The sequence below is a fragment of the Mya arenaria genome, chromosome 4 (genome assembly GCF_026914265.1).
Source record: "Mya arenaria isolate MELC-2E11 chromosome 4, ASM2691426v1".
Taxonomy (NCBI): domain Eukaryota; kingdom Metazoa; phylum Mollusca; class Bivalvia; order Myida; family Myidae; genus Mya; species Mya arenaria.
Window position 1 is genome coordinate 17,780,723 of NC_069125.1, and position 25,820 is coordinate 17,806,542.

Below are 25,820 nucleotides of genomic sequence, written 5' to 3' on the forward strand. Positions count from 1 at the left end.
CCTATCTATTTTTAAGGAAAATATACACTTACCCTAGCAACTTTGTTATTTAACATGAACAAACACAGCCTAACTAGCTTTGTTTTCATTATTCATATATTGTTTTACGAAAAATAACATAGCAAATTCAAGTTCATTTCTATACGTTGGTGCACCATGCCTTTACCTTTGATGCAAGCAAAAACGTCATCTTTGATTTGACTTTAAATATTTTGAGGTATAAGGTCACTAGCATTTTCCTTTCTGTATACAAAAATCACCTTTTGACATTGTTTAAATCGATTTAAAGACAGCTGAAACTTTAAAATTAAGCACAACCTTGAATAAATTCTGTGTTAACAAAGTTACATATCACTATGTAAAAACCATTGTCTGGATTATCTGCCCCTACCAGTACACAGGGTATTCGGACTTTTTACTAATGAAGTAAAGTTAACACGGTCATGGACAACCTGAAAATATTGAGGCACATAAAAAATGCAGAGTAGAGGCCTAAATGAGTTATGAAAAATATCAGATGTTAATATATTAGCATATCTAAAATACAGAATTAATATTAGATATACAATCTGTATCAGAGTTCTTAAACAGTGTTTCACCATCGTAAGGTAAAATATGTTTCAAAACACTATTTCAATGTTCATGATAGGCTTTTTGGTAATGATGATTATGAACTTTATAATAGTCATATATTGATACTCCACTTTGAAATAAATACCTAAATTTAAAAAAAGCATTTCTTCCCGCTCCGATCGGTCATCACGCTTTTGAAAAGCATAACATTTTTTTGAAAAACAACTGTGTTATAATACCAATGAATGAATGTATAATAACATGTTGTTTTGTTTCTTTTCACAAAAAGCAAATTCCACCATAGTACAGATTACGTTGCTTCGATTACAACATTATGTTTAAAGAGTTTGGGAGACAGTCGACTAATTTGAAACTCGAGCGATTACGGGGAAATCAAAGGCGTCCATCTAAAAACATCTGAAATATGGGCTCCGCTTGTCCTGCTAAATAATGGGTAAGGCAATTTTGGTACTCAAGCCTTTATACAAGATTATACAAGATTATCAATGTAAATTCACCCGTTACCGATAAAGAAAAAACTGGAAATCAGGAGTCCTGAGATCTGATAACATCTTATCCTGAAAAATAGCTGCTGGTCAGTATGAGTTTTCGGGGTTCATGTAAGGTAAGGGGCTAAACCCCATTTAAAAACTGATTCCAATGCCACTTATGTTCTATTTCTGATTCAATTGTCAGAGCAACAAACCTTTTAAACTGAAAAAAATAAACTAAAAGCTTTTAACCATGGTCTTCCGAAACTTTAACTATAGAACCAAATAAATGATGTTTCAATTCAACAAAATAATGAATGAAACATGACAATTTATCGCATGACGGTTCTTATTCAAGCGAATAAATGTATGCGTAAATTCCTAAAAAAATACTGTTTAAAAAGTGCAAAAAAGCACTGTCGGATAGCTCCTGTAATTTACTCATTTGGGGAATACACAGAATCACCTGTTTACTGTTCATGGAATGTTTACCGTCGTCTGATATTTACGTGTCTTTACAGGACATTATTGGGTCACGCCATGTCTGCCGTGCAGTTCGACACCACGCTTTAAGGATAATATCTCCACACATTATTTTCCCTATCACCCTGCTTGCCCTCATTGGTCCGTTTGTGTTCCTGTTACCGGTCTACAATGGAGAAAATAATCCTGACCGTAATGTTATTCTTGTCAATAACCATGTCCTACATATCCGACCATATTCTTTCAAGTGCGCTCAGCGTCTGCATACTTACAAAGGGTATCTGTTAGGATGATTTCACATACAATTTGTTTGAAACCATTTGAAAATAACTGATTATAAACCATTAAAATAAGTATGTATGGTCATTGTGGTCATCTAATGTAAAACGTGTTCCAAAATTATGTTCTATTCGTACATCGCCCAGTTCAAAAAATCACTACATGGTAACGGTGAAGAAGAAAACAATATGAAAAGTTCAGCACTTTTGAACTTGGCAATGTACGAATTGTAAAACTGCTTTAAACAACAACAACATTTTCACACTAAACTGATTACTATTTTAAGCAATATAAAAGTGTTCACAGCTTTATGTCGAAGCGGCTCTTTAACGACAATTGTCTGTGAACCTATATCATTTACATTCACATTTTTACATTAATTTCAGACGTGCAAATGATGTAAGGAGCCAAACCAAATACAAGATAGCTAGGGAGAAGCAAAACAGCATTGATGTAGCGGACCAGCTAATGGGAAAAAAACAAAATGAGGAAAGCACAGACTACCAAACAGCATGGACAAATGATGAAGTGCTAATGTGTTATTTTACATACGAAGAATGCGCTATTCTTCTGCATATATTTTATTTTGCGTTTTTCCTGATTCTGACTATTACCATGACACTCGTGTTAATGGAAAAGCTTGAAACTTGCCCATGAATGGTGACGCCATAATACAAAGTTACTCAAACCGAAGTTTTGAATGTGTTTATTTGACAAATCATTTAAACAAAGTAATTCGTGTGTTTGTTTCATATGCATTTAAACGACAAATCATAAATGAAAATGTGTTCGTGTGCATGCTACAAATATAACTTTAAATGATGTGAAATATATGGCAAATTACTCATACAAAGTTATTCGACATGTTCAATTTCTATGATATATCAGTGTAATGATGTTGTCAGAAATTGACATCATTTGTGACTAATGTGCCATACAAGGTTCTTATTTGTAGTCGCCATACCAGGTTCTTATTTGTAGTCGCCATACCAGGTATTTATTTGTAGTCGCCATACCAGGTTCTTATTTGTAGTCGCCATACCAGGTATTTATTTGTAGTCGCCATACCAGGTTCTTATTTGTAGTCGCCATACCAGGTTCTTATTTGTAGTCGCCATACCAGGTATTTATTTGTAGTCGCCATACCAGGTTCTTATTTGTAGTCGCCATACCAGGTATTTATTTGTAGTCGCCATACCAGGTATTTATTTGTAGTCGCCATACCAGGTATTTATTTGTAGTCGCCATACCAGGTTCTTATTTGTAGTCGCCATACCAGGTTCTTATTTGTAGTCGCCATACCAGGTATTTATTTGTAGTCGCCATACCAGGTATTTATTTGTAGTCGCCATATCAGGTTCTTATTTGTAGTCGCCATACCAGGTTCTAATTTGTAGTCGCCATACCAGGTTCTTATTTGTAGTCGCCACACCAGGTTCTTATTTGTAGTCGCCATACCAGGTTCTTATTTGTAGTCGCCATACCAGGTTCTTATTTGTAGTCGCCACACCAGGTTCTTATTTGTAGTCGCCATACCAGGCTCTTATTTGTAGTCGCCATACCAGGTTCTTATTTGTAGTCGCCATACCAGGCTCTTATTTGTAGTCGCCATACCAGGCTCTTATTTGTAGTCGCCATACCAGGTATTTATTTGTAGTCGCCATACCAGGTATTTATTTGTAGTCGCCATACCAGGTTCTTATTTGTAGTCGCCATACCAGGTTATTATTTGTAGTCGCCATACCAGGTTCTTATTTGTAGTCGCCATACCAGGTTTTTATTTGTAGTCTCCATACCAGGTTCTTATTTGTAGTCGCCATACCAGGTTCTTATTTGTAGTCGCCATACCAGGTTCTTATTTGTAGTCGCCATACCAGGTATTTATTTGTAGTCGCCATACCAGGTTCTTATTTGTAGTCGCCATACCAGGTATTTATTTGTAGTCGCCATACCAGGTTCTTATTTGTAGTCGCCATACCAGGTTCTTATTTGTAGTCGCCATACCAGGTTCTTATTTGTAGTCGCCATACCAGGTTCTTATTGGTAGTCGCCATACCAGGTTCTTATTTGTAGTCGCCATACCAGGTTCTTATTGGTAGTCGCCATACCAGGTTCTTATTTGTAGTCGCCATACCAGGTTCTTATTTGTAGTCGCCATACCAGGTTCTTATTTGTAGTCGCCATACCAGGTATTTATTTGTAGTCGCCATACCAGGTTCTCATTTGTAGTCGCCATACCAGGTATTCATTTGTAGTCGCCATACCAGGTTCTTATTTGTAGTCGCCATACCAGGTTCTTATTTGTAGTCGCCATACCAGGTTCTTATTTGTAGTCGCCATACCAGGTTCTTATTTGTAGTCGCCATACCAGGTTCTTATTTGTAGTCGCCATACCAGGTTCTTATTTGTAGTCGCCATACCAGGTATTTATTTGTAGTCGCCATACCAGGTTTTTATTTGTAGTCGCCATACCAGGTATTTATTTGTAGTCGCCATACCAGGTATTTATTTGTAGTCGCCATACCAGGTTCTTATTTGTAGTCGCCATACCAGGTTCTTATTTGTAGTCGCCATACCAGGTTCTTATTTGTAGTCGCCATACCAGGTTCTTATTTGTAGTCGCCATACCAGGTTCTTATTTGTAGTCGCCATACCAGGTTTTTATTTGTAGTCAGTGTAGAAAATTACATAATATTTTAGATTTTTAAGCGAAATGGATAAGTATGTTTTATTTGTAATTGACCATTCTCATAAGATGGAGCTTGGTAGTTTTCGGAAAATAAGTTTATGGCTAATATCAATTTGATTTTTGTATAAAAAATCTTGTAGTTTCAACTGATTACTTTTCATTGTTGCAAGCAATTGAACATAAACAATTAAATAAAAATGCAACATGCGTTTTGCTAAATGAAGCCTTTCTCATTTATGTATATGATACATTTTCACTTTCGATATTTAAAAGGAAACATTGGGAGTTTGGTAAGTGGTCACCAAGCAAGAAAAGCGTGTTTTCTCCGGGTACTCCGGTTCCCCCACAACACTAGACCACACTCTTGCGACACATCGTGAGTGACTTAGTATAAAATATCATAGTTTTCTTCACATTCGTTGTAAAATGTATATCGTGTAAACTAAAAACAGTGCATAAACATTGTTTTCCAAACAAGAAATGTTCTCTGAACAACCTTTTTCTATATGGATGAATCAATTATGTAAAAACAATTCTCAAAGAAACGTTTGATGTAATAAATAATTCAATCATAACTTAATATTTCATTTCTATGCTACAAATAAGTCCACTATATTGTTTTATTACATATGTTGGCCTTTGATATCTCACGATTACCTCGTCTATAATCATTTCTAAATATTGTCATAAATAGGCATTAGGGAATTCTATAAACAAAAGTATGGACTGGGGTGAACTATAAGTAAAATAATAAATGGCATACAGATAAGACCAAGTTAATGTACTTAATGGGAACGTGATTCATTAGGCATTGATCTTGGCGAAATCTAGTTTTAAACCATACTTTTTCCAATGATATCTAATAAATAGTAATTATTGTGTGTTGAATCCTTTATCGCCTGTGCCAGGGGTGAACTAAATGACCAAGCCACCTCCCCATGCTCCCACTCCTTTATGTTTATTACACTTGTTGAAATACACTTGATTTTGTACAAAGCAAAGTCGACCTTTCTTTTCGCTTACACGAGCAACCATCTCGGTGTCAAAAACTGTAACTAGAATCGATTTCTCTCAGATGTATTCTTGAAATGCATTTAAAGTACTTATGAAATGAGAAGTCAAGAAGTAGGTGGTAGAAGTCATATACATGTATATAATAAATATTGTCTAGAAATATAAATACATTTTCACCACCTGTTATGGTTAAGGTAATATTATGTAATAATAATACTTTGAAGTTACTAAATAATGCACTCTGTGTGTGTGTGTGTGTGTGTGTGTGTGTGTGCGCGCGCGTGTGCGCGTGTGCGCGCTTGTGTGCGCGCTTGTGTGCGTGTGTGCGTGTGTGCGTGTGTTTGATTTCGTGCATGTGCGCGTGTGCGTGTGTGCGTGTGTGTGCGTGTGATCGTGTGTGGGGTTTTTTGTTAAAAACAAAACAATAAAACAATAGCAACTCTTTGTAGTTAATAAAGCATACTCTGTATGTGTGTATGTGAGTGCGAGCGTGCGTGTGTGCGTGCGTGGCTGCGTTCGTGCGTGTATGTGTATTGTTGTGTTTCTAGTTAAATATATTTTAATTGGAATATTCACAATTATAAATCCAATTATTGTTAGTGACATTTTTGTTTTGTTTTTGGTTCTAATATGCACTTTGTATTCCTTACCGAATAAACTTTTTTAGAGAGTATAGTGTAGGTAAATGAACTTGAAAGCAGAACAGCAGTTTAATCTGTGAATTAAATAACCTTTACTTTTGTCGAATATTGGTCGGCGATCAAATTGCTTTTGTCCCTTTGCAGTTCAATAGCAAGCTCACTTAAGATTGATATTTACCGAAGCAAGTTAATGGGTTGTCATTCTTTCACTGAGTTCGTGATTACCTATATCTCTTGACAATTAAGTTTGACGAAAATACCAAACGTCTTTCTTAAATTACCATTTCTATAAGAGTACTATATTACATTTTATTCAGCTATCTCTGTACCAATTTATGACAACGTTATTATTCCGGTGTTCCGGAAATGGATGTAATCGCATGACAGTGTGTACAACACGTTTGAGATTTTTTTCAGTATGGGAGCACCATGGATAAACGTTTATTTAGGTATGTAATATATTACCAAATGAATTACAGAAAATAACAATTTTGAATATTAAAATAATAATCTCGAATGTGCGGTGTGATTAACTCAAAAGGAATGTTATTATCTCATAAAGTACGATACGATAAACTCATGATAAACCACTATGTTTTAAATGATTAATTTAAAGATAAAGCTTCATAAGAATTCAAAAACGCTATACATCATTGATATAAATGGTATGATTAAGAAGTATGTTTAGCTCTATGTTCCTTCTAGCTAAAACAGAGGACCTTCCACAACTGAAGGTGGGAGGGGAAGGCCAACTATTTAAACTATTTAAACATTTTAAAATTTTATTTTTCATTTAGTTTTAAGTTACAATCTTTAACAAACCAACCGCGCTATACAGTGATCAGTTTTCTAAACGTTCAACTTTTTCTTTACATCGTACGTATATAGCTTGAAAAGAAATTACACAAAGGATCGAATGGAAACTAGTTGAATAATTCGAACTAGACAACTAAAATAACAGGCTTTTTCACAACACAAATGGAAATGCTAAATATATAGCAAACAGAACAAATATTGTTACGCGTAAACTTTTCAGTTTTTAGGGTTACACATATGACACATAATTTAAAGATATATTAAGAGTAAAATCAGTTAAATTATCAACAAATGCCCATCGAAAACATACAACAGAAACGCAAATGGAAACAAGAATGTTTTACATTTAAGTCTACCTACTGCTGCTCTGTCCTTTGGTCGTTTGCTATACGACGACCCATGCCGGAAACCTCGCCACGGCACTCAAGGCCGCCTCCAACACTGATGTCCGTCCATCCGGAAGTACGGAGGTTTATATACAGCTTGGCATCATGAGCGTTGATAGCCTTGTAAGTGTCTTGCTTAGACAGTGTGTGTATACCACGTGATAAACTGCGTCATAAATGCTTCGTCGGAAGGAAATTTTGCTTCGAATGAATACTTTAAACAAAGAAAACTTCACTATTTCTTCACCATTTTAAATGAAACACAGCGCAGTTTTACGCGTCTTACGGAGCCCCGCCGTCGGTATTTCACCAGAGTTTAATTGAGAGTTTAGTTTCTTAAAACACCTATACAAACCTTTTCACAATACGGCCGTCTGACGGAGCACTGTCAAACCATTATTTTGATAACAGGATTGTCGAAGTGTCTGATGAAACTAATCACCTTATTAAACGAAGGCGGGGTTCTTTAGGCGGCATAGACTGCCCCTGTTTTATTTAAAATGGTGTAGTGAAAGAAAAGTTATATTTGTTTTAAGTAGTTATTTTAAGCAAAATGTTGCCTTCCGACGTAGCATATATGACGTTATTTATCACGTGGTATACACTGTTACAGTGTACTGTACAAAAGCAGTAGTCTCTTGCCTAAAGCGAACTATACAAAAGTTATAGTCTCTTGCCTACAGCGAACCATACAAAATTATTGTCTTTTGCTTACAGCGAACTATACAAAACTTATATTCTCTTGCTTACAGCGAACCATACAAAAGTTATAGTCTCTTGCCTAATCCGAACCATACAGTATTTATAGTCTCTTGCCTACAGCGAACCATACAAAAGTTATAGTCTCTTGCCTACAGCGAACCATACAAAAGTTATAGTCTCTTGCCTACAGCGAACCATACAAAAGTTATAGTCTCTTGCCTACAGCGAACCATACAAAAGTTATAGTATCTTGCCTACAGCGAACCATACAAAAGTTATAGTCTCTTGCCTACAGCGAACCATACAAAAGTTATAGTCTCTTGCCTACAGCGAACCATACAAAAGTTATAGTCTCTTGCCTACAGCGAACTATACAAAAGTTATAATCTCTTGCCTACAGCGAACTATACAAAAGTTATAATCTCTTGCCTACAGCGAACCATACAAAAGTTATAGTCTCTTGCCTACAGCGAACTATACAGAAGTTATAATCTCTTGCCTACAGCGAACTATACAAAAGTTATAGTCTCTTGCCTACAGCGAACTATACAAAAGTTATAGTCTCTTGCCTACAGCGAACCATACAAAAGTTATAATCTCTTGCCTACAGCGAACTATACAAAAGTTATAATCTCTTGCCTACAGCGAACTATACAAAACTACTACTACTACTACTACTACTACTACTACTACTACTACTACTACTACTACTACTACTACTACTACTACTACTACTACTGTTTATGAAAAATTGAAGAAAGCAAATCTATTTAAACCTGTCATTTTCTTTCAGGATATTGTTGTTCAGGAATTCACCATGATTGGCTTTTTGTTAATGGTAAGTCATTGTTATGCACAGTAATTTTATTGAACTTTGAAAGAAGCACCATAAGAAGCAAATAACATTCCTATTCGCTCTGTTCGCTTTTTCATATAAACCTTTTCGATATACTACAAAACTCTTTTGATTACAACATTTTAGGGACCATTAAAGAATAAAAAAATCAAAACCGAATGCGCCATGATACTTATGGCGTTTGTTGGATATGTATATTGTTGTTTTTTGAAGAAAAAAAATGCATCGCCAAACAAATGGCGTGTGTGCAATAACAAAATTATTTTTAAAGAGTTGGGAAGACAGTCGACTAACTTGGAGCTCGAGCGATTACGGTGGAATAGAAGGCATCCATCTGAAAAAATCTGAAATTTGGGCTCCGCTTGTTCTGTTAAATAATGGGTAAGGATTTCTCAATCTACGAAATAAATTAAACAGAACAATGTATTTTGTCGCCGTTTTAGACCAACGAACGGATGCATGCGTTGATTCCAAAATTTAAAAACTATCGAAAAATGCCTTACACTACTCAAGTCGATAATACACAGATTCAATTCTTTCTTAATGAAATGTTTACCGTGAATATGGATGGTTTACAACATTTCGATGTCGACACATCATAAAAGCATAGAACAATCCCTTCTTTGCCTCCCCATCCTGCAGTATTCCCTCGGCGCTTACGTATTCAGTTTTGCAAGTTATTTAGCGCTAAAGATCCTTATTTTGACTAAGATACTGTAATTACAAGAAGTTTAACCTGCGTATTTATATGGGAATGCAACACTATGTCCATTGCCTTAAAGTTAATCCATAAACGACATTTATTTACAGCGGTAGCTCTATAGAGATGATTAACGACAACAGCGACACAGCGAGTACCACGGCTTACATTTTCAGCGACGGGAATGTAGCTTGGCTTGCTCCCGTAGTCTTCAGAACCCACTGTTCCGTCAACATCGCCTACTACCCTTTTGACAAACAGTCATGTACTTTGATTGTATGTAACTGAAAACCTCACCTTCCTTTATATTAAGATGACAATAACTACCGCAAATACCTTCTTACGATTTTTGAAACTAGAAAACAAAATGTGTTAAAACTTCCCCGGATTTACTTATTGGGAAATTGTTTTTTGTTCGAATTTAAGTTGTATTATCGTTCTTTATTTTATAATAAAACGTGAAATAAAATCGATTTAAGTCATTATTGAAAAGAAAGAATGATAACCAATACCAAAACTTAACGTTTAGCTTTTCTCTTAAAGTGTGGAGCTTAAGACTTTTTCTAGCAAACTAGTTCGTCCTTTCATTTCGAAAACATTCATATATTTTAGATATCTACGTGGATGTATGGCGTCGATGAGCTGATGTTGTACACGGATGGATCGCAAATCAACTTCGATCTGTACGAAGAAAATGGGGAGTGGGCTGTTCTCTCGAGTTCGTCATCAAACACCACGAGGTAGTGTGAGATTTCATCAATAAGATATGCGAGACATAAAATTTTCGTTTTCTCCCTTCAAAAAATATCCATCCATCCAACCAACCACCCAACCATCATCCATCCATCCGTCCGTCCGTCCGTTCATCTTTCTTAAGCAGCGCAAAATCATCCCAAAAAAACGGTTCTTTTCTTCTATTTCAAAACACTGAATTGTCTCCAGAGATCCTGAAACTATATTGCGGACGAAGTACATGATTTGTTTACATCAAAAACTTATCAGATATATTAGAAATAAATAAGCCATTACGTTCTTGGTTTAATTATTATATATACCTATTACAGGACATTATTGGGTCACGCCATGTCTGCCGTGCAGTTCGACATCACGCTTCAAAGAAAGTATCAATTCTATCTTCTCAACATAATCTTCCCCATCACAATGCTTGCCGTTCTTGGTCCGTTTGTGTTTTTGTTACCCGTGGACAGTGGAGAAAAGAATGGGTTTACCCTGACCGTTATGTTGTCCATGTCAGTGACCATGGCATACATTTCCGATCATATTCCATCCAGTGCTCTCAACGTCTGCGTCCTCAGTAAGTACAGCAGCTGTAAGATTTTACACATGGGATTTCCCAGTCTTTTAAAAAGCATTTGTTTGTTTAGCCGATTTCGATCCAATTACACAAATATTCAATATAGTAATCATCCGCAGTTTCACTTTTTATCGACCTGATCACTTATTCCATATATTCATAATTTATTATTAATTACTTAAAATGACTTAAAGGCTTCAAAGGAAACGTCTCTCCGTGTTTATTTCATATTTTTATCCTTCATCATTCCCTCTAGGCGTCTATGTGCTGACAGTATTCATAATCAACGTATGTGAAACCCTGTTGACCGTGATTACGTGCCGAATCCACAATCATCATGGTAAAGGACTTTCGCCATCCGCTCGCTCCCAAACCATTATGGGACTTCTTGCCAAATTGACACGTTTCAAGTATGTTTGGCCATCATATATTATATTTGGAAGTTAAATACTGTTTTGGCCTAAATCGTTCTTTAAGTATGTCCTATTGTCGAATGCCTAATCAGGACATTTATTTGATGAAGAATAAAATGAAATTAGAAAAGTTAAACACTTAGGCCTATATGCTTCGTAGAATCTTTGTAGCTTATTATAGTAAATGTACCAAATATAAAACTTAACATTTGGAAAAAACAACTTTTTACACCAAACTAATAATGATGTTCAGCAAAATGTTGACAGCTTGGTTCCATGGCTGCTCTCTAATGAAAAGTTTCCGGTGATTTGTTAATATTGATTGTGCTCTAATTTTTATATACAACTTTATGTTAAAATCAGATCTGCAGATCATGAAAGGGGCCAAAAGAAACTCAACAAGCTTAACAGCATTTTTGTAGCTGACAAGCAAAAGGGCCAACATCAACAAGGAGACCAAGCCGATTCCCCAACAGCATGGGCAAGTGAGGAACGACTAGTGCATGATTTTACATACGAAGAATATGCTATTCTACTTGACAGATTTAATTTTATGTTCTTCCTTATTCTGACAGGAATCATGACACTTGTGTTCATGGTAATTCTTGCAGCTGGCGCTTGAAGAGTGACACGACTTCGTTTATTCTCTATATTTGAATTTTATACGACAACAGCCAATTATGAAAACAATAGTTCGTGTGCATGTTATACAAACTAAGAAATAATTATGTTATATGACAAATCATTAATACAAATGATTCGTTAATCACCCTTAAATTTATGCTTTGGAGGGCACAAATACCGAACACTTGAAAAGCGCAAATACATGGTCATACAATTATAATTAATAAGTATGCTATATTAAATAAACACTTAACTGCAAAGTTAATTATTGTTTCCAATGTTTTTTCAAAACATGCAATTCAAATGTAAAGCGTGATTTCTATTTATAAATACCTTGAATGTAGGTCAACATAACTGCAAAACCTAAAGATGCGCGCGCGCCCTCTGACGTCATTCCCCCCATGTACTACAATTTGATCTTCAAGGTAGAAACATTAAATGGCAGTTTTTTTTAGAAAAATACTTAACAAAACAAGTCGAAACTTCGCAAGGGTAGTCAAGGCTAGCCTCTGTATTGATCTTGATCATGGAATAATCGATCACGGTAAATAAACGCGTGTTTTAGCCGGTGTTCGGGATTTGTGCCCTGTATGGAAATGTACCGTCAACCAGTACAGTCAACAAAAAATAATAATCAATGAAAAAAAAATCTTTCTTTTAAAAATAATTAAAAGAACGAAATGGAGTAGTGTATTCTTAGAGGAAATAATATGTTTTACTTTGTAATAGTTTTGCTTCTATCAATTTGATTTTGTTCTGAAATTTGTTGCAGTTCTTCATGCTGAATATCATATATATTTTCACTTTTGATATTATTTTTGATAAACAAACAAAAACAGTTCGTAACCTCTGTTTACCAAACAACCAATATCCTCTTAATATCTTTTTTTCCAAAAGCTACTTAAGGATTATTCAATGATAATAATAAAAAGTGAAACAGTGCCGAGAGAACTTTTGGATGTAATAAACAATTTAATGATGACTAAATGTTTTATTTCTGTACTACAAATAAGTCCATCTTATCTAGTTATTTTACAATTACTAGACTTTTAACTCGCAAAAAGTTAAATGCATGCATCACCAATCATTTTCTACATATCCTCATCAATAGGCTTTAAACAGTCTATAAACATACAACAACATCTAGAGCAAAAGATAGTTGAATAAGAAATGGCAGTTAACACCCAATGTTTGCATTCGGAACTCCTCGGCCATTTTTTCAAAAAACAGCCTCGTATGTATTCCGGTACATCTGTTGAAGGAGTCCGTATTTTTTTGAATAAAAGCATTAATTAAATGTAGTGTTTAAGAGTTGTATTCATTGCTCTCAGTTTAAATTGATTGCCAATGAAGTGTATTATTGCAAACATAATTACGATTCCCAAGAGTTAAGTCATAAATTTTAACTACTAAATAAGATTACTACGCGATCTATTTGCAGCGGACTTAAACGTACCACTTTTTAAGTATGTAAACCGTCCATATACATCCGAGGTTGTTTTTGAAAAAATGGCCGAGGAGCTCCGAATGCCAATGTTTGCACTCAATGGGAACATAATTCATCGCTAGTCGTACAACATCGATTCTTTCTGGGTCTAATATTGAGTAAAAAACATTCCGTCTGACAGTATACTATTTTAACTTAGTTAGCTTTTTGTATGAAACACTAATGTAGTATCCTACTCTGTTTTGTAATACCCCATAATATTTGTACACTTGTTATCTAATAGGCCTTGATCAGTGTGCATTTAACCAGGATCTTAATTAAATTTAAGCTAGCGCTTGTCCCTGTATTTCTCATTACAACTATATTTCTAAGCAGTTTATCAACGCTGTATGCCATTTTGTTTGCTCTTTGCAACTTATGAATCTAGTAGCAAAAAGAACCTCCCACTGGGACTTATGATGTCAATAGCCTCGATCAACGTCGCCCTGAATTACTCTTGTCAATGTTCACATTGCAATGCTTCTGAAAGTTCGTCATGTCTGATCAAAAAGCGATTATCGAAATAAGGTTGATGAAGACTAAATAACAGTTGTATCACTTATTTCGAAAAACTGAACTTTCAACGAACTCACTCACATTTTCCAATCTACTGTTTTATTTATTGGTGTCAATTTTGGAAAATAGCTTCAATCTATTTGTCTTGTAGAGTTAGTAGGTTTCAAAGTCGAAACAAATTCGGAATCATTTAAGTTTAGAAATGAAAACTAATTAAAAGACATAGTGAACTATTTTCCTATTACCAAATGGGTAGCAGTGTTTATTGAAATATCAAAACCAAATTATTGCATTAACTACCATGGCATGAACAGTGACGTACCGTGGGACCGAACAATACAACGGAAACTTCAGAAAAAAAAACGGATTGCGCACATACAACGTCCTGTTTTATATTTTACTTAAAATGAAATTTATAAAATTGATATAAATGTGTTTGTTTTTGTTGGGAACATCGCCCTATCTCAAGCTAGAAATAAGTCAACCGGAAATGCACTTAGGTAAAAAAGAGACAGTTGTTGCACACTACATTTTCTTTGTTTTAGTTGTTTGTGAGTAAAGACAGAAATATATACCTTATATGCAAATAAAAAGAAGATAAACGTAGGTGTGTTTTTCTTATTACCTATCCTTATTAAAGTCATGTATTAAGTACTAGTTTTTAACATTGTTGGTTCAGGTCACTTGAGTAGGGAGAAAGGGGTAATTAAGGACATATTGTTTTACACAATCATTCAATGTTATAACCATATGAATACTATTTACAGTCCGTACACTATTCATGATACCAAATGTTATGGTTAGTGAGTTTCAAAAAAGTTTATAATTTAATACCAATGTATGTACTTTTGTAGGGCAAAATTCCACATTATTGTAATTTTGTTTCTATTGAAATTTGTAATTCACTGCGAAGCTGCTTGGAAATGCAGCCAAGCTTACCAAACGCCAATTCTAAGCATTAAATAGAATAAGTATAGACTGATTAGAGTTTTTTAATTTATTTTAGGTCGAATTTGTGAAAACATCTATGAAAGAATATCAATCAATACAGAAGCCGTTTTAATCTGGTACCTAAACTACATATATATAAACGTTCTAAAGTTACTGAAGTTGTGATAAGAAATTTGTTTGAACGTGCGTTTTGCCAATGATGCTGAACGTGTTGTTTGCGAATGATGCTGGACGTGCGTTTGCCAATGATGCTGGACGTGCGTTTGCCAATGATGCTGGACGTGTTGTTTGCCAATGATGCTTGACGTGCGTTTGCCAATGATGCTGGACGTGTTGTTTGCCAATGATGCTTGACGTGCGTTTGCCAATGATGCTGGACGTATTGTTTGCCAATGATGCTGGACGTGCGTTTGCCAATGATGCTGAACGTGTGGTTTGCCAATGATGCTGGACGTGCGTTTGCCAATGATGCTGAACGTGTGGTTTGCTATTGATGCTGGACGTGCGTTTGCCAATGATGCTGAACGTGTGGTTTGCTATTGATGCTGGACGTGCGTTTGCCAATGATGCTTGACGTGTTGTTTGCCAATGATGCTTGACGTGTTGTTTGCCAATGATGCTGAACGTGCGTTTGCAAATGATGCTGAACGGTTGTTTGCCAATGATGCTGGACGTGCGTTTGCCAATGATGCTTGACGTGTTGTTTGCCAATGATGCTTGACGTGTTGCTTGCCAGTGATGCTGAACGTGTTGTTTGCCAATGATGCTGGACGTGTTGTTTGCGAATGATGCTGGACGTGCGTTTGCCAATGAGACTGGACGTGTTGTTTGCCAATGATGCTGGACGTGTTGTTTGCCAGTGATGCTGAACGTGCATTTGCCAATGATCCTGAACGTGTTGTTTGCCAATGATGCTGGACGTGTTGTTTGCCAATGATGCTTGACGTGTTGTTTGCCAATGATGCTGAACGTGTTGTTTGCCAATGATGCTTGACGTGTTGTTTGCCAGTGATGCTGAACGTGTTGTTTGCCAATGATGCTGGACGTGTTGTTTGCCAATGATGCTGGACGTGTTGTTTGCCAATGATGCTGGACGTGTTGTTTGCCAATGATGCTGAACGTGCGTTTGCCAATGATGCTGGACGTGCGTTTGCCAATGATGCTGGACGTGTTGTTTGCCAATGATGCTTGACGTGCGTTTGCCAATGATGCTGGACGTGTTGTTTGCCAATGATGCTGGACGTGCGTTTGCCAATGATGCTTGACGTGTTGTTTGCCAATGATGCTTGACGTGCGTTTGCCAATGATGCTGGACGTGTTGTTTGCCAATGATGCTGGACCTGCATTCGTATAAAAACAAATGCTTGGAGTCAGCGTTCAGCCATTATCAATAAAACAACTGAAAGACAAATACTTATTTTAATCGTATCGTTTTGTATTCTATGGTCGGCTGAGTGTTCGAAATAATGACGTAATACTTGTGTTAATACTTTAGTACTTTATTTTGATAGTCATTAATTTACTTGTTAACTTGTCTTTAACTGCCTGAAACTTAATTTACAAAGAATGCGTAAAATGTTATCTTTATTCTCATGTCTATTTATTTTACGGACCTGTAAATATATTAGTGATATCAATCTAAAGCAATTGATCATTCGCTTTCAAACGTTTTCAAAAGCAATAGAAATTGTACAAGGTTTTAATGAGCCTTGTAAAATGATTTACCAATACTCGTTTTTAGAATTCAAATAATAGAATGTGTGTCATTTCTTCATCTAAGCTATTGTCCAAATAATATAAAGTGGTAATAGAGTATGAACTCATCAAACAAACGTCTTACAGTTTCTAAACAGTGAGGATTTTTCATCAGTGGAACCCATGCATTTCTAGAAACGTCTATTCATAAACTCACATTCATCTCTTGTTTCATTTAATGATAAAAATTGATTGAACACGCACGGGGATAGCCGACTGTCCAAACAGCATTAATGGAAGTATTAATGACATGCATTAGCCGTTCTATAATTAAGTTTAAATTATTAGCGAACCAGTTCAAATATTAACTGATTCTGTTAGCACTGGATTAATCTAAACACGAGATGGATAATTTGTTGGCAGGCTTCTTATTAGGTATGTTGTATATTAAAATACATTAATAAAATGTATGTGATTTATTGAGCATCTGTCCGTTGAGAACTCGAAATTAATTTGTAGATCCATGGGTGAGGGGCAAGTATGGTGTTAAGTAGCTTCATGCCACCTGTGTTCAAAATCCGGCTAGCTTATATTGCAAAATTTCATGTCCAATATTGATCGCACTTAATAAAATATAGTTTCACTTCATTGCAGTAAAAATTTGTAAAACTCCAGATTACACAAATAATACCCAAAACAAAAATAGTGAGCTAAATCATGTTACAATGGACTTTAAATAGGTCCAAAACCTGGAGCATGTTTTGCTGACACTTTCTTTTAGGCGATAAACCCAACATTCATGATAAAGTTACATATCTCCTTCCACGTTCTCTATCTAAATGACTGTAAGACAATGAGCCTGGTGCCTCTAAACAAACATATTGTGAAACATAAATTGCAGGTGTCAAAATCTTTAAGTTATTTCACTTCTTTTTAAAATTTAAAGTTTGTATTCATGTTAAGAATACTTGGTTAATTAATCATAAGAGTACGTAACTTAAGAGTATAAATATTAATTTTAATGATTGGCAATTCCACAAAGACAGTGACCGAGGTGCTCTCTTACTCCCAAATAAGATTTACCACAATTATTTTTATTTTTATTTTAATATTCCAAAAAGGATAAATAATTGTCCAAAACGAAACGATAACGAGTTTAATTTAAAAGAAATGAGCTTATAACACGGTATTTCTGCCTAATGGGACCAAAGTAGACCCCAGTTAATCTTTTAGCATTCACCAATCATTTAATATTTTTGTGCTTTCTGTTATTAAATACACGGTTACTCTCATGTTATCAGTAGTTAATATTTTCCATAAATGCATTTTTAGTAAGTAGTTAAAGGTTGTTTATCAATCAAAATTGATGTTTGTTATACATGTGTATGTATTGTTTTTGAATAAGAGTGTCACTTTAATCAATAGAATATCGTGGCCATTCAATACAATTATTTTATTTGTTTACTGAAATTGATCAAGACTATATATTATCAAAAATGACATTTATAATAACGCTTTTTTAGGTAACAGATGTCATATGATTTAAACATTTTTATCTCTAGTTTCAGTATTAATAACAGTCTCACAAACGTATGACACATCAAATGCAAGTGCTCTGGAGACATTCTTAAAAAGTAGCTACCACAAAAATGTTCGACCCAGTGAAACAACAAAAGTCGATCTTGGTGCTGGACTGTTCCACATCACTTCGTTGGTAATATTGTGTTCTATAAATCATTATTTTTGAATAGACAGTTGTATAGATCTATGAAATAAAAACAAACGCTTCATTAGGCATTATATTAATTTCTATAACGTCATGCTACCGATACGCTGATACCATTAACGGAACCATTGTTCTGTGTATAAAACATTTTTTTCTGCACGTAACAATGTTACTGATAGTGTCTGTCTGTCCGTGCATAATACATATCTCGACATTATTGTTTTGTCTGCACGTAACAATTGTACTGATAGTGTCAGTATGTCATAGACTCTGTCATGTATACACCGAGACTGATAGTGTCAGTATGTCATAGACTCTGTCATGTATACACCGAGAGACCTGAAAAGTGAACTACGTGCACTTCGAAAATTACTTCTTTTAAAACGAATAATATTCTATTAGAGAATCCATTAAGCTGTATTGAAAAGAAATCCACTGAACATTTTTTCGTTTATCAAAACTAATTTTTGAAGTGCATGCAAATGTTTCTTTTGAATCAAACTTTGTTGATAATGTCAAATTGACTATTACTTTAATTTGGCTAGACAAGATTCTTTAAGCATCATTCATTGCATAATTAATATCCACAGTACTAATACTAGTTACTATTGATATAATTGCAACGAACTTTTACAGTTTCATATAGTGTTTGGAATCGGACGGAAAAATTACTATTGATAATCGGTTTATGAAACCGACCAAATGATCGATTATTAAACGATTTATTTATCTTTTGTCATCATATTTAAGGCATACAGATACAGTATTATGCCCCAGTGTTCCCTTACAATATTGCTTGTTCATTTCATTGTATTAATTACATTATCTATTCAGAGCGTACCTTTCTTAAAGTGTTTACAAGTTACTATTACAGAACATGAAATCACAGGCTCAATTTTTTGTCTACAATTAGTATTGTGTAAAATAAACACAGAGAAAGATATCAATTTGTTTTAAAAATCAGTCAATAACAAGTACAACAAGCAGTTGAATATTCTGTATGTTTAACAATAACGTTTTTTCAAGAATTTTTTTTTTACATGGTAAGGAGTAAACGGAAACATGATTTAAAAATCACTTTTATGCAACAACCAAGAGAAGTTGAGAACCAATCCTTTAGCAGTTTAAGTACAAAGAAAATTTGTAAAAAGGTACTGTAGTGACTTACTGGCTTGATAAAAATATGACTAGATAACTTAACATTGTAACACCTTAACACCTTAACATTTCAACATTAACTGGCATTATCCAGAGAAAGTAATTTAGTCGGTAACGTCCTTTGTTTCTATAATCGATTGTTCAAATTTCACTATCGATTGTCGCCGACATAGGCCTTTTCGATCAATTTTCGATAGTAATCGACATCGGCACAACCCTAGGATCATATTAAGAAAAGAAAAAAATACTTATCTAAATATGTTTTATCTTGAAGTTACTATCACTATTCTTTGGCTAGACTTGATTGTTTAGTACAAGTTATGCAGTGAGGACGTTTTTAGAACAATTATCCACAGTACCGTAAACTTGTTACTTTTTTATATAAATTTATCACTTTAGAAGTTTCGTAAACAAGGTGTATACCAATCTATTTTTTTCTTATTTTGAAGCTGATATAAAATAGAATCATTCCAATACGAACACAACGACTTTTTGTGACACCAAGAGTACCTTCGATTTTTAATTAGAAGCACTTAAAATAAATAAGATAACAATAAAAATATTAAGTTTTTGTTTAAAGATCACTTCAAGTAATAATTCGAATTGAATGGTATTGAAATGCGTATTTCTTCTATTTCCAGGACATAGTATCTCAACAAATGTTCCTAGCTGGTTACATATACTGCGTGAGTATGATAACACCGAAGAACGATCCCTTTAAAAAGTGTTTACACATCAGCCCATGGAAATTTGCCGAACGCTACTGATATACGTGTTGACCAATGTTTAACTGCTACGTCATAAATGTATTTTTAGATTTAAGTCTGAAAAATCTGGCCGACATCGAGAACACATGTTACATGTGTGAATGACATCACATTGGTTCGGGTAGGTTCGGACATAATGAAAATAAATGTATCATCTTTATACATGGTTACAATGGTAATAAGCTACAAACTAAAGGAAAACGGTTCGTGCGCCTGGCAATGGGAACACCTGTACAAACATATATTATGAAAATTATTTAAACTCAATTGCAAATTTTACTAGTTTGTTAAAGTGGTGCTTTTCAAACGCTCTATTATGTTGTCGAATTTAGGATGTATAAAATTCAATTGAACAGATGCCAAAACTATTCACGAATGTAATTGGCGACAGTTTCAAGTTCATCTACTAGATAATGCAGCCCTCTGCTATAATTTATTTACAAAATATACTCGATTGTTTGACTGACAACGATTGATTGTTTGACAACCTTTGACTGTTCAATTGGGCCATGGCAACAGAACTGAGCATATGCAAATTATAAATTAGATAAAGCTTTGCTCTTTAAAACAGTTTACTCATCTTTAAGACGTTTTGCCCATAATTTGTATTTTTCAATGTAATCACATAAAGCCATGTTTGCATCAACAATACAAGTCATTAAAAACGATGAAGGCGACATATGTTTTTTAGATGTGCGGAAAACGCGGAGAAGTGACAAAATATCCCTTAACATATACACTGCCAAAAGGGCACTGTTTCGATTGACCAATTTGTTTCCAATCCATTACAGAGTTGGACTGATGATCGCCTTAAATGGACGGCTTCTGATTATGGTGGCCTGTCGGTGACACAAATGAAGATGTCGGACGTATGGGTTCCACCTTTAGTACTTAACAACGCGTGAGTAAAAACCCTGGTCATGCGCCCATTGTGTGATACTTTGTTTCCTTGTCCTAACTGATCATTGAATAACATACAAGAGAATAGTTTATGATTCTTGGAATTTGTATAGTGAGGAGTAGTTGACGGTATTTCTCTTGTCAATGCATGGTGTCACATGACAGTGCAGATCAAACTTTTTAGGACGTGTTATGACGTACCGTTTGTTTCATTAATAGCCTTTAACTGGAATAAGTTATTATGGATAAATCAGACAAGTACCTCTGAAGATATAAACCTCATCTAATTTAGAGATACACCCCTTTGCTTGAAGGTGCATGTTTAAATAAAGAGAAATACCTTAATAAAATAGTGGCTAAGGTATTTTCATAGTTGTGGGCCTATTGCATAACAACAATTGTCTGTAACGCTTTATATTTGTGCACTTTTAGTTCATGAATATGAACACCTCTATGTTTAAAGGTTTTGAAAAGAAAACAAATCGGTAGATTGTTGTGCCTTCAGATTCAGAGTCGAAATTGTATGTTGCAGAACTCAAAAGAAATAGGTATTTTACAATAAAATGTTTTGGCATTGGTTGTCCGGTTAGCGCAGTGGTTAGCGCTCTCACTCTTACCTAGCCGACCCGGATTCGATTCCCGGTTTGGGCGCATGTGAGTTTGGTATGTGGTTACCAAGCCGGACAAGTGGGTTTTCTCCGGGATCTCCGGTTTCTCCCACAACACAAGACCACACTCTCGCGTAAAATCGTACCAACGTGACTGATTATAATAATGTTGTAATAACTAGTTTCACAATCGTTGTAAGATAAATAAGTTTAAACTAAATGAAAACATTCTTCATTGCTCAGCAATCTGAAAGAATGTGTTTTCAAATTAAGTGTAATACACTTTCAAAACAAAACAATTAATTTACCATGGCCCGTTAGTAAACGCTTTAGAATTTGGACATGTTTATAAAAGCCACATAAAAGAAATATTTCATGATGTTCAATCTGAATCAAATTAATTAACAGAGGCAATCATATAGCAAAACATTTGTGAAAACTAATTAAAACCAACATCAAACTATTAGATATCTATTTATGACCACTGAGTTTATTTAACACAAATTATAACAGCTATTAGAATTACAGAGCTAATGGCATAGAACTCATTAGCGACTATGATGGTATGGCTGGATCCTATGTGACTGTGAGTGCAGGGATAGTCTTGTGGGTAACAGCGGCAAATATTGTGTCCCAGTGTACCGTCGACATCACGTATTACCCCTTTGACCAGCAACGATGCTTCATGATAGTAAGTGGGGGTATTCAACTCAAAATAAGGATCAATTAGTCCGAGTTTTATGCATGTTTATCCCATTTAATGCTTATTTTTGGAAAATATTTTTAAGATATTTCTTTTGCATTACTTAATCAGTCAATATTACCTGTTGTATGATAAACAATAACATTTTACATTGCTTTCCTTGAATATTCTGTCAACGAGCATTTAACAGTATAAACAACATTAAACAGTATTAACAACACCAATCAGTTAGTATTGGCAGCATTAAACAGTATAAACAGCATTAAACAGTATAAACAACATTAAACAGTATTAACAACACCAATCAGTTAGTATTGGCAGCATTAAACAGTATAAACAGCATTAAACAGTATTGACAGCATCAAACAGTTAGTATTAACATCATTTAACAGTATTAACACCATGACACTGTATTAACAGCATTAAATAGTTTTAACAACATTAAACGGTATTTGTAACATTTAACAGTTAGAATTGGCAGCATTAAACAGTATTGACGGCATAAAACAGTATTTACAGCATCAAACAGTTAGTATCAACATCATTTAACAGTATTAACACCATGACACTGTATTAACAACATTAAACAGTTTTTTTTAACAAAAAAGGTATTTGTAACATTAAACAGTTAGTATTGGCAGCATTAAACAGTATTGACCGCATAAAACAGTCAGTATTGACAGCATTAAACAGTAGTAAAGCATTACTCAGTATTAACATCATTAAACAGTATTAACACTTATACACATTGTGTATGACGATGAAGGTGCAATGAAAAATATAATCTACAACATAGCTAATTTGACCTAGAATGATATCAATTCACTTCTTGGCAAAGAAAAATAACCTATTCACTTTCTATTTTCTTATTTTTAATCGTTTTCTTCTAGTTCACGAGTTGGTCCTATTCTGCAGCCGAGGTATCTCTGTTTACGACTTCAACATCTTTGCTACTTGACCTTTACGAAGAAAATGGTGAATGGGACCTAGTTACTGCAGGGCTTGAAAATTACACAAGGTACATACGTTACATACATTGAAACACCCACATGCATTATTTACATGTATTAATGTTCTCACATAAACGTTTTGCATTCATTCTTTATTCGTTATTTTGCCACAAAATGTATAAAGAGGTGAACTGGATATAAATAATTACATAATCTAATTAAGCCACATTAATAAACAAAACAAATCAAACATTAATGTATATGCAAAAACAATTTTAGCCTCATATAATTTGTGTACAAGTAAACTAACCTGTTTGTGCAACTTTAGCAAACCGTACAGGTATTCCCAAAAAAACCTTACACAATTGTTAAACTTTTATTTACAGAACTGTTGGTGAAACCCCTCTTCCGGGTGTAAGGTTTTCGCTACTGTTGCGCCGGAAGTATTCATACTATATGATGAACATGATACTTCCTGTCATTATTCTAGCAGTTGTCGGTGCTTTCGTGTTTGTACTTCCGATTGAAAGTGGAGAGAAGATTGGATTCGCTCTAACCATCTTGCTCTCTATGTCCGTTGTTATGACAACTGTTTCAGACAATATTCCCCCAATCTCGACACAGACATGCCAACTTAGTAAGTCATTGTTAGTTTAAACTGTGTAAATATATGCAGTTATAATGAATCAAGTTATTAGGTCTCTCTTTGGCGCGAGAGTATGTTCTTTTGTTGTGGGGAAAACCGGAGAACCCAGGAAAGCGAGTTGTTGAGTACTTGAAGTTTATTTATCAGTCAGTATAATATGTTTGGCATAATATTCGATATTTCTAATCTAGGTGTATACACTTTGGTCGTCTTCATCATCTGTTCCGTCGAGACGTTGTGTACAGTGTTGTCCTGTCAAGTTCACTCCTATCACGCCAAGGGATACATCCCGGGGTCCAGATTGCAGAAACTCATCTTAACCGTGGCAAAAATCTCCTGTTATGGGTAAGTTAACTAGCTAACTAGTAAATTAGACTTGCTTGAAAATGATATTGTTTTATTAAACAAAATATAACAAACCCTTTGTCTGGTTATTTTTACGTGAATGTTATTTTTATACCATGATATGTATATTGACTTTTTTGTTTTGATAAATGTTCTGCTGTCAATTACAAATATAATTCATTTAATTATCAAGTGTAACTTGTAGTTAATCATTATACGTAGAATACATGTATTCGTGTCTTGTGTATTATTTTCAGAAAAAGATATACAAAGTAGGAACGATATAATAAAATGATTTAAGAAATTCAAATGCAACATGATTAAATTGTATGCTGAGTCCCTTTATTGCTACATTTCACACGTGTCTCCTTTCAGACGCCCTCGAAGTGGCGCAGATGACACAAGATCTAACACAAAATCTCTCTCTGAAAAGAAATATACAAAAGAAGATCTCGGCGAAAAGAAGAAGGCTTGGGAAGGTAACGATGGCAATTATGACGTCAAAGGAGAAAATATTGCATATACTTACGAGGAATGCGCATTCATCTTCGACAGAGTGAACTTCTTCGTATTTCTAATAGTTCAGACAGCTACAACCACGGCATTCTTCATTGCTCTCCAAATGGGAGGTGCAAACCAATTTTGAAAATGCTCTCCAATTGGCGGATTATTCAGTCTTTGTCAGCTAAAATATCGGGTGACCATTGTAGCAGTCTTGTAATGACAAAGATTCAAGTGTTGTTGGGAAACTTTTTTTGAGATTTTCATTCCGAACGCGCTGAGCTTGTTTAACTTTAATATTTGTGAAAATGTACAAACAAATAATTATATACGCCATTTCAAAATGCAGTGAGCTGTGCATGCTAACTAACCAAATTGATGATAGCCATTGTCAGTTGTTGAAGTTAACATTTGTCACTGTTATCGCATCATTCCATTTTGTAACTTTTCATGTTATAGGTTTGATATACATTCTGTTCATTTGAACAATTGAAATAATGGTATGATATGATAAAATCATGTTACTTTTATCTTATAATAAGTTTTGTAGCAAAATGCTGTAATCGAAAATATGTTGTTCATAAATGTACGTATATTTATTATACGTAAAAACAACATATTTATATATAAAACGCCACATATTCGAAATGTAGTTCAATATATTCCAAAGAAGTTGATCTTTAACATGTCTTAGCTTCTGATCAAATTTTAACGGCAGCGTGACATAAATAGTTGGACAAACATACAGACTAGTAAAGCCCCCAGTAGACATGTGTTCCAGTGAACTCGTTTTTAACTGACCATTCCGGTGCGGTATACATTGATTTATCGTATGTTCTGCTTATGGTGCTTGTTTTTGTGTATGTGGTGTTTATACATTTGTCTC

The 25,820-nt window shown here is 34.7% G+C and overlaps 2 protein-coding genes across 2 annotated transcripts; both read left to right on the forward strand.

Moving 5' to 3' along the window:
* The first annotated feature begins 6,337 nt into the window (after positions 1–6,337).
* LOC128230195 (acetylcholine receptor subunit beta-like) lies at positions 6,338–14,590 on the forward strand. The gene is made up of 9 exons (XM_052942259.1): positions 6,338–6,619; positions 7,338–7,495; positions 8,868–8,912; positions 9,202–9,311; positions 9,741–9,906; positions 10,243–10,370; positions 10,695–10,945; positions 11,202–11,355; positions 11,722–14,590. Exons 1-9 carry the CDS (start codon positions 6,589–6,591, stop codon positions 11,978–11,980), a joined length of 1,302 nt encoding a protein of 433 aa, XP_052798219.1. The 5' UTR covers positions 6,338–6,588; the 3' UTR covers positions 11,981–14,590.
* A 2,078-nt stretch (positions 14,591–16,668) lies between these two features.
* Positions 16,669–25,742, forward strand: LOC128232765 (neuronal acetylcholine receptor subunit beta-3-like). Its single transcript, XM_052946495.1, has 9 exons — positions 16,669–17,065; positions 18,193–18,344; positions 20,156–20,200; positions 21,073–21,182; positions 22,318–22,480; positions 23,383–23,510; positions 23,829–24,079; positions 24,280–24,433; positions 24,809–25,742. Exons 1-9 carry the CDS (start codon positions 17,035–17,037, stop codon positions 25,077–25,079), a joined length of 1,305 nt encoding a protein of 434 aa, XP_052802455.1. The 5' UTR covers positions 16,669–17,034; the 3' UTR covers positions 25,080–25,742.
* Positions 25,743–25,820: the final 78 nt, after the last annotated feature.

Coding starts and splice junctions, on each gene's coding strand:
- LOC128230195 (XM_052942259.1), top strand. CDS start 6,589: ATGGGAGCACCATGGATAAACGTTTATTTAG. Junction 9,907..10,242: donor AACAGTCATGTACTTTGATT/GTATGTAACTGA, acceptor CATATATTTTAG/ATATCTACGTGGATGTATGG. Junction 11,356..11,721: donor GCCAAATTGACACGTTTCAA/GTATGTTTGGCC, acceptor TGTTAAAATCAG/ATCTGCAGATCATGAAAGGG.
- LOC128232765 (XM_052946495.1), top strand. CDS start 17,035: ATGGATAATTTGTTGGCAGGCTTCTTATTAG. Junction 23,511..23,828: donor GGGCTTGAAAATTACACAAG/GTACATACGTTA, acceptor TTTTATTTACAG/AACTGTTGGTGAAACCCCTC. Junction 24,434..24,808: donor GCAAAAATCTCCTGTTATGG/GTAAGTTAACTA, acceptor GTCTCCTTTCAG/ACGCCCTCGAAGTGGCGCAG.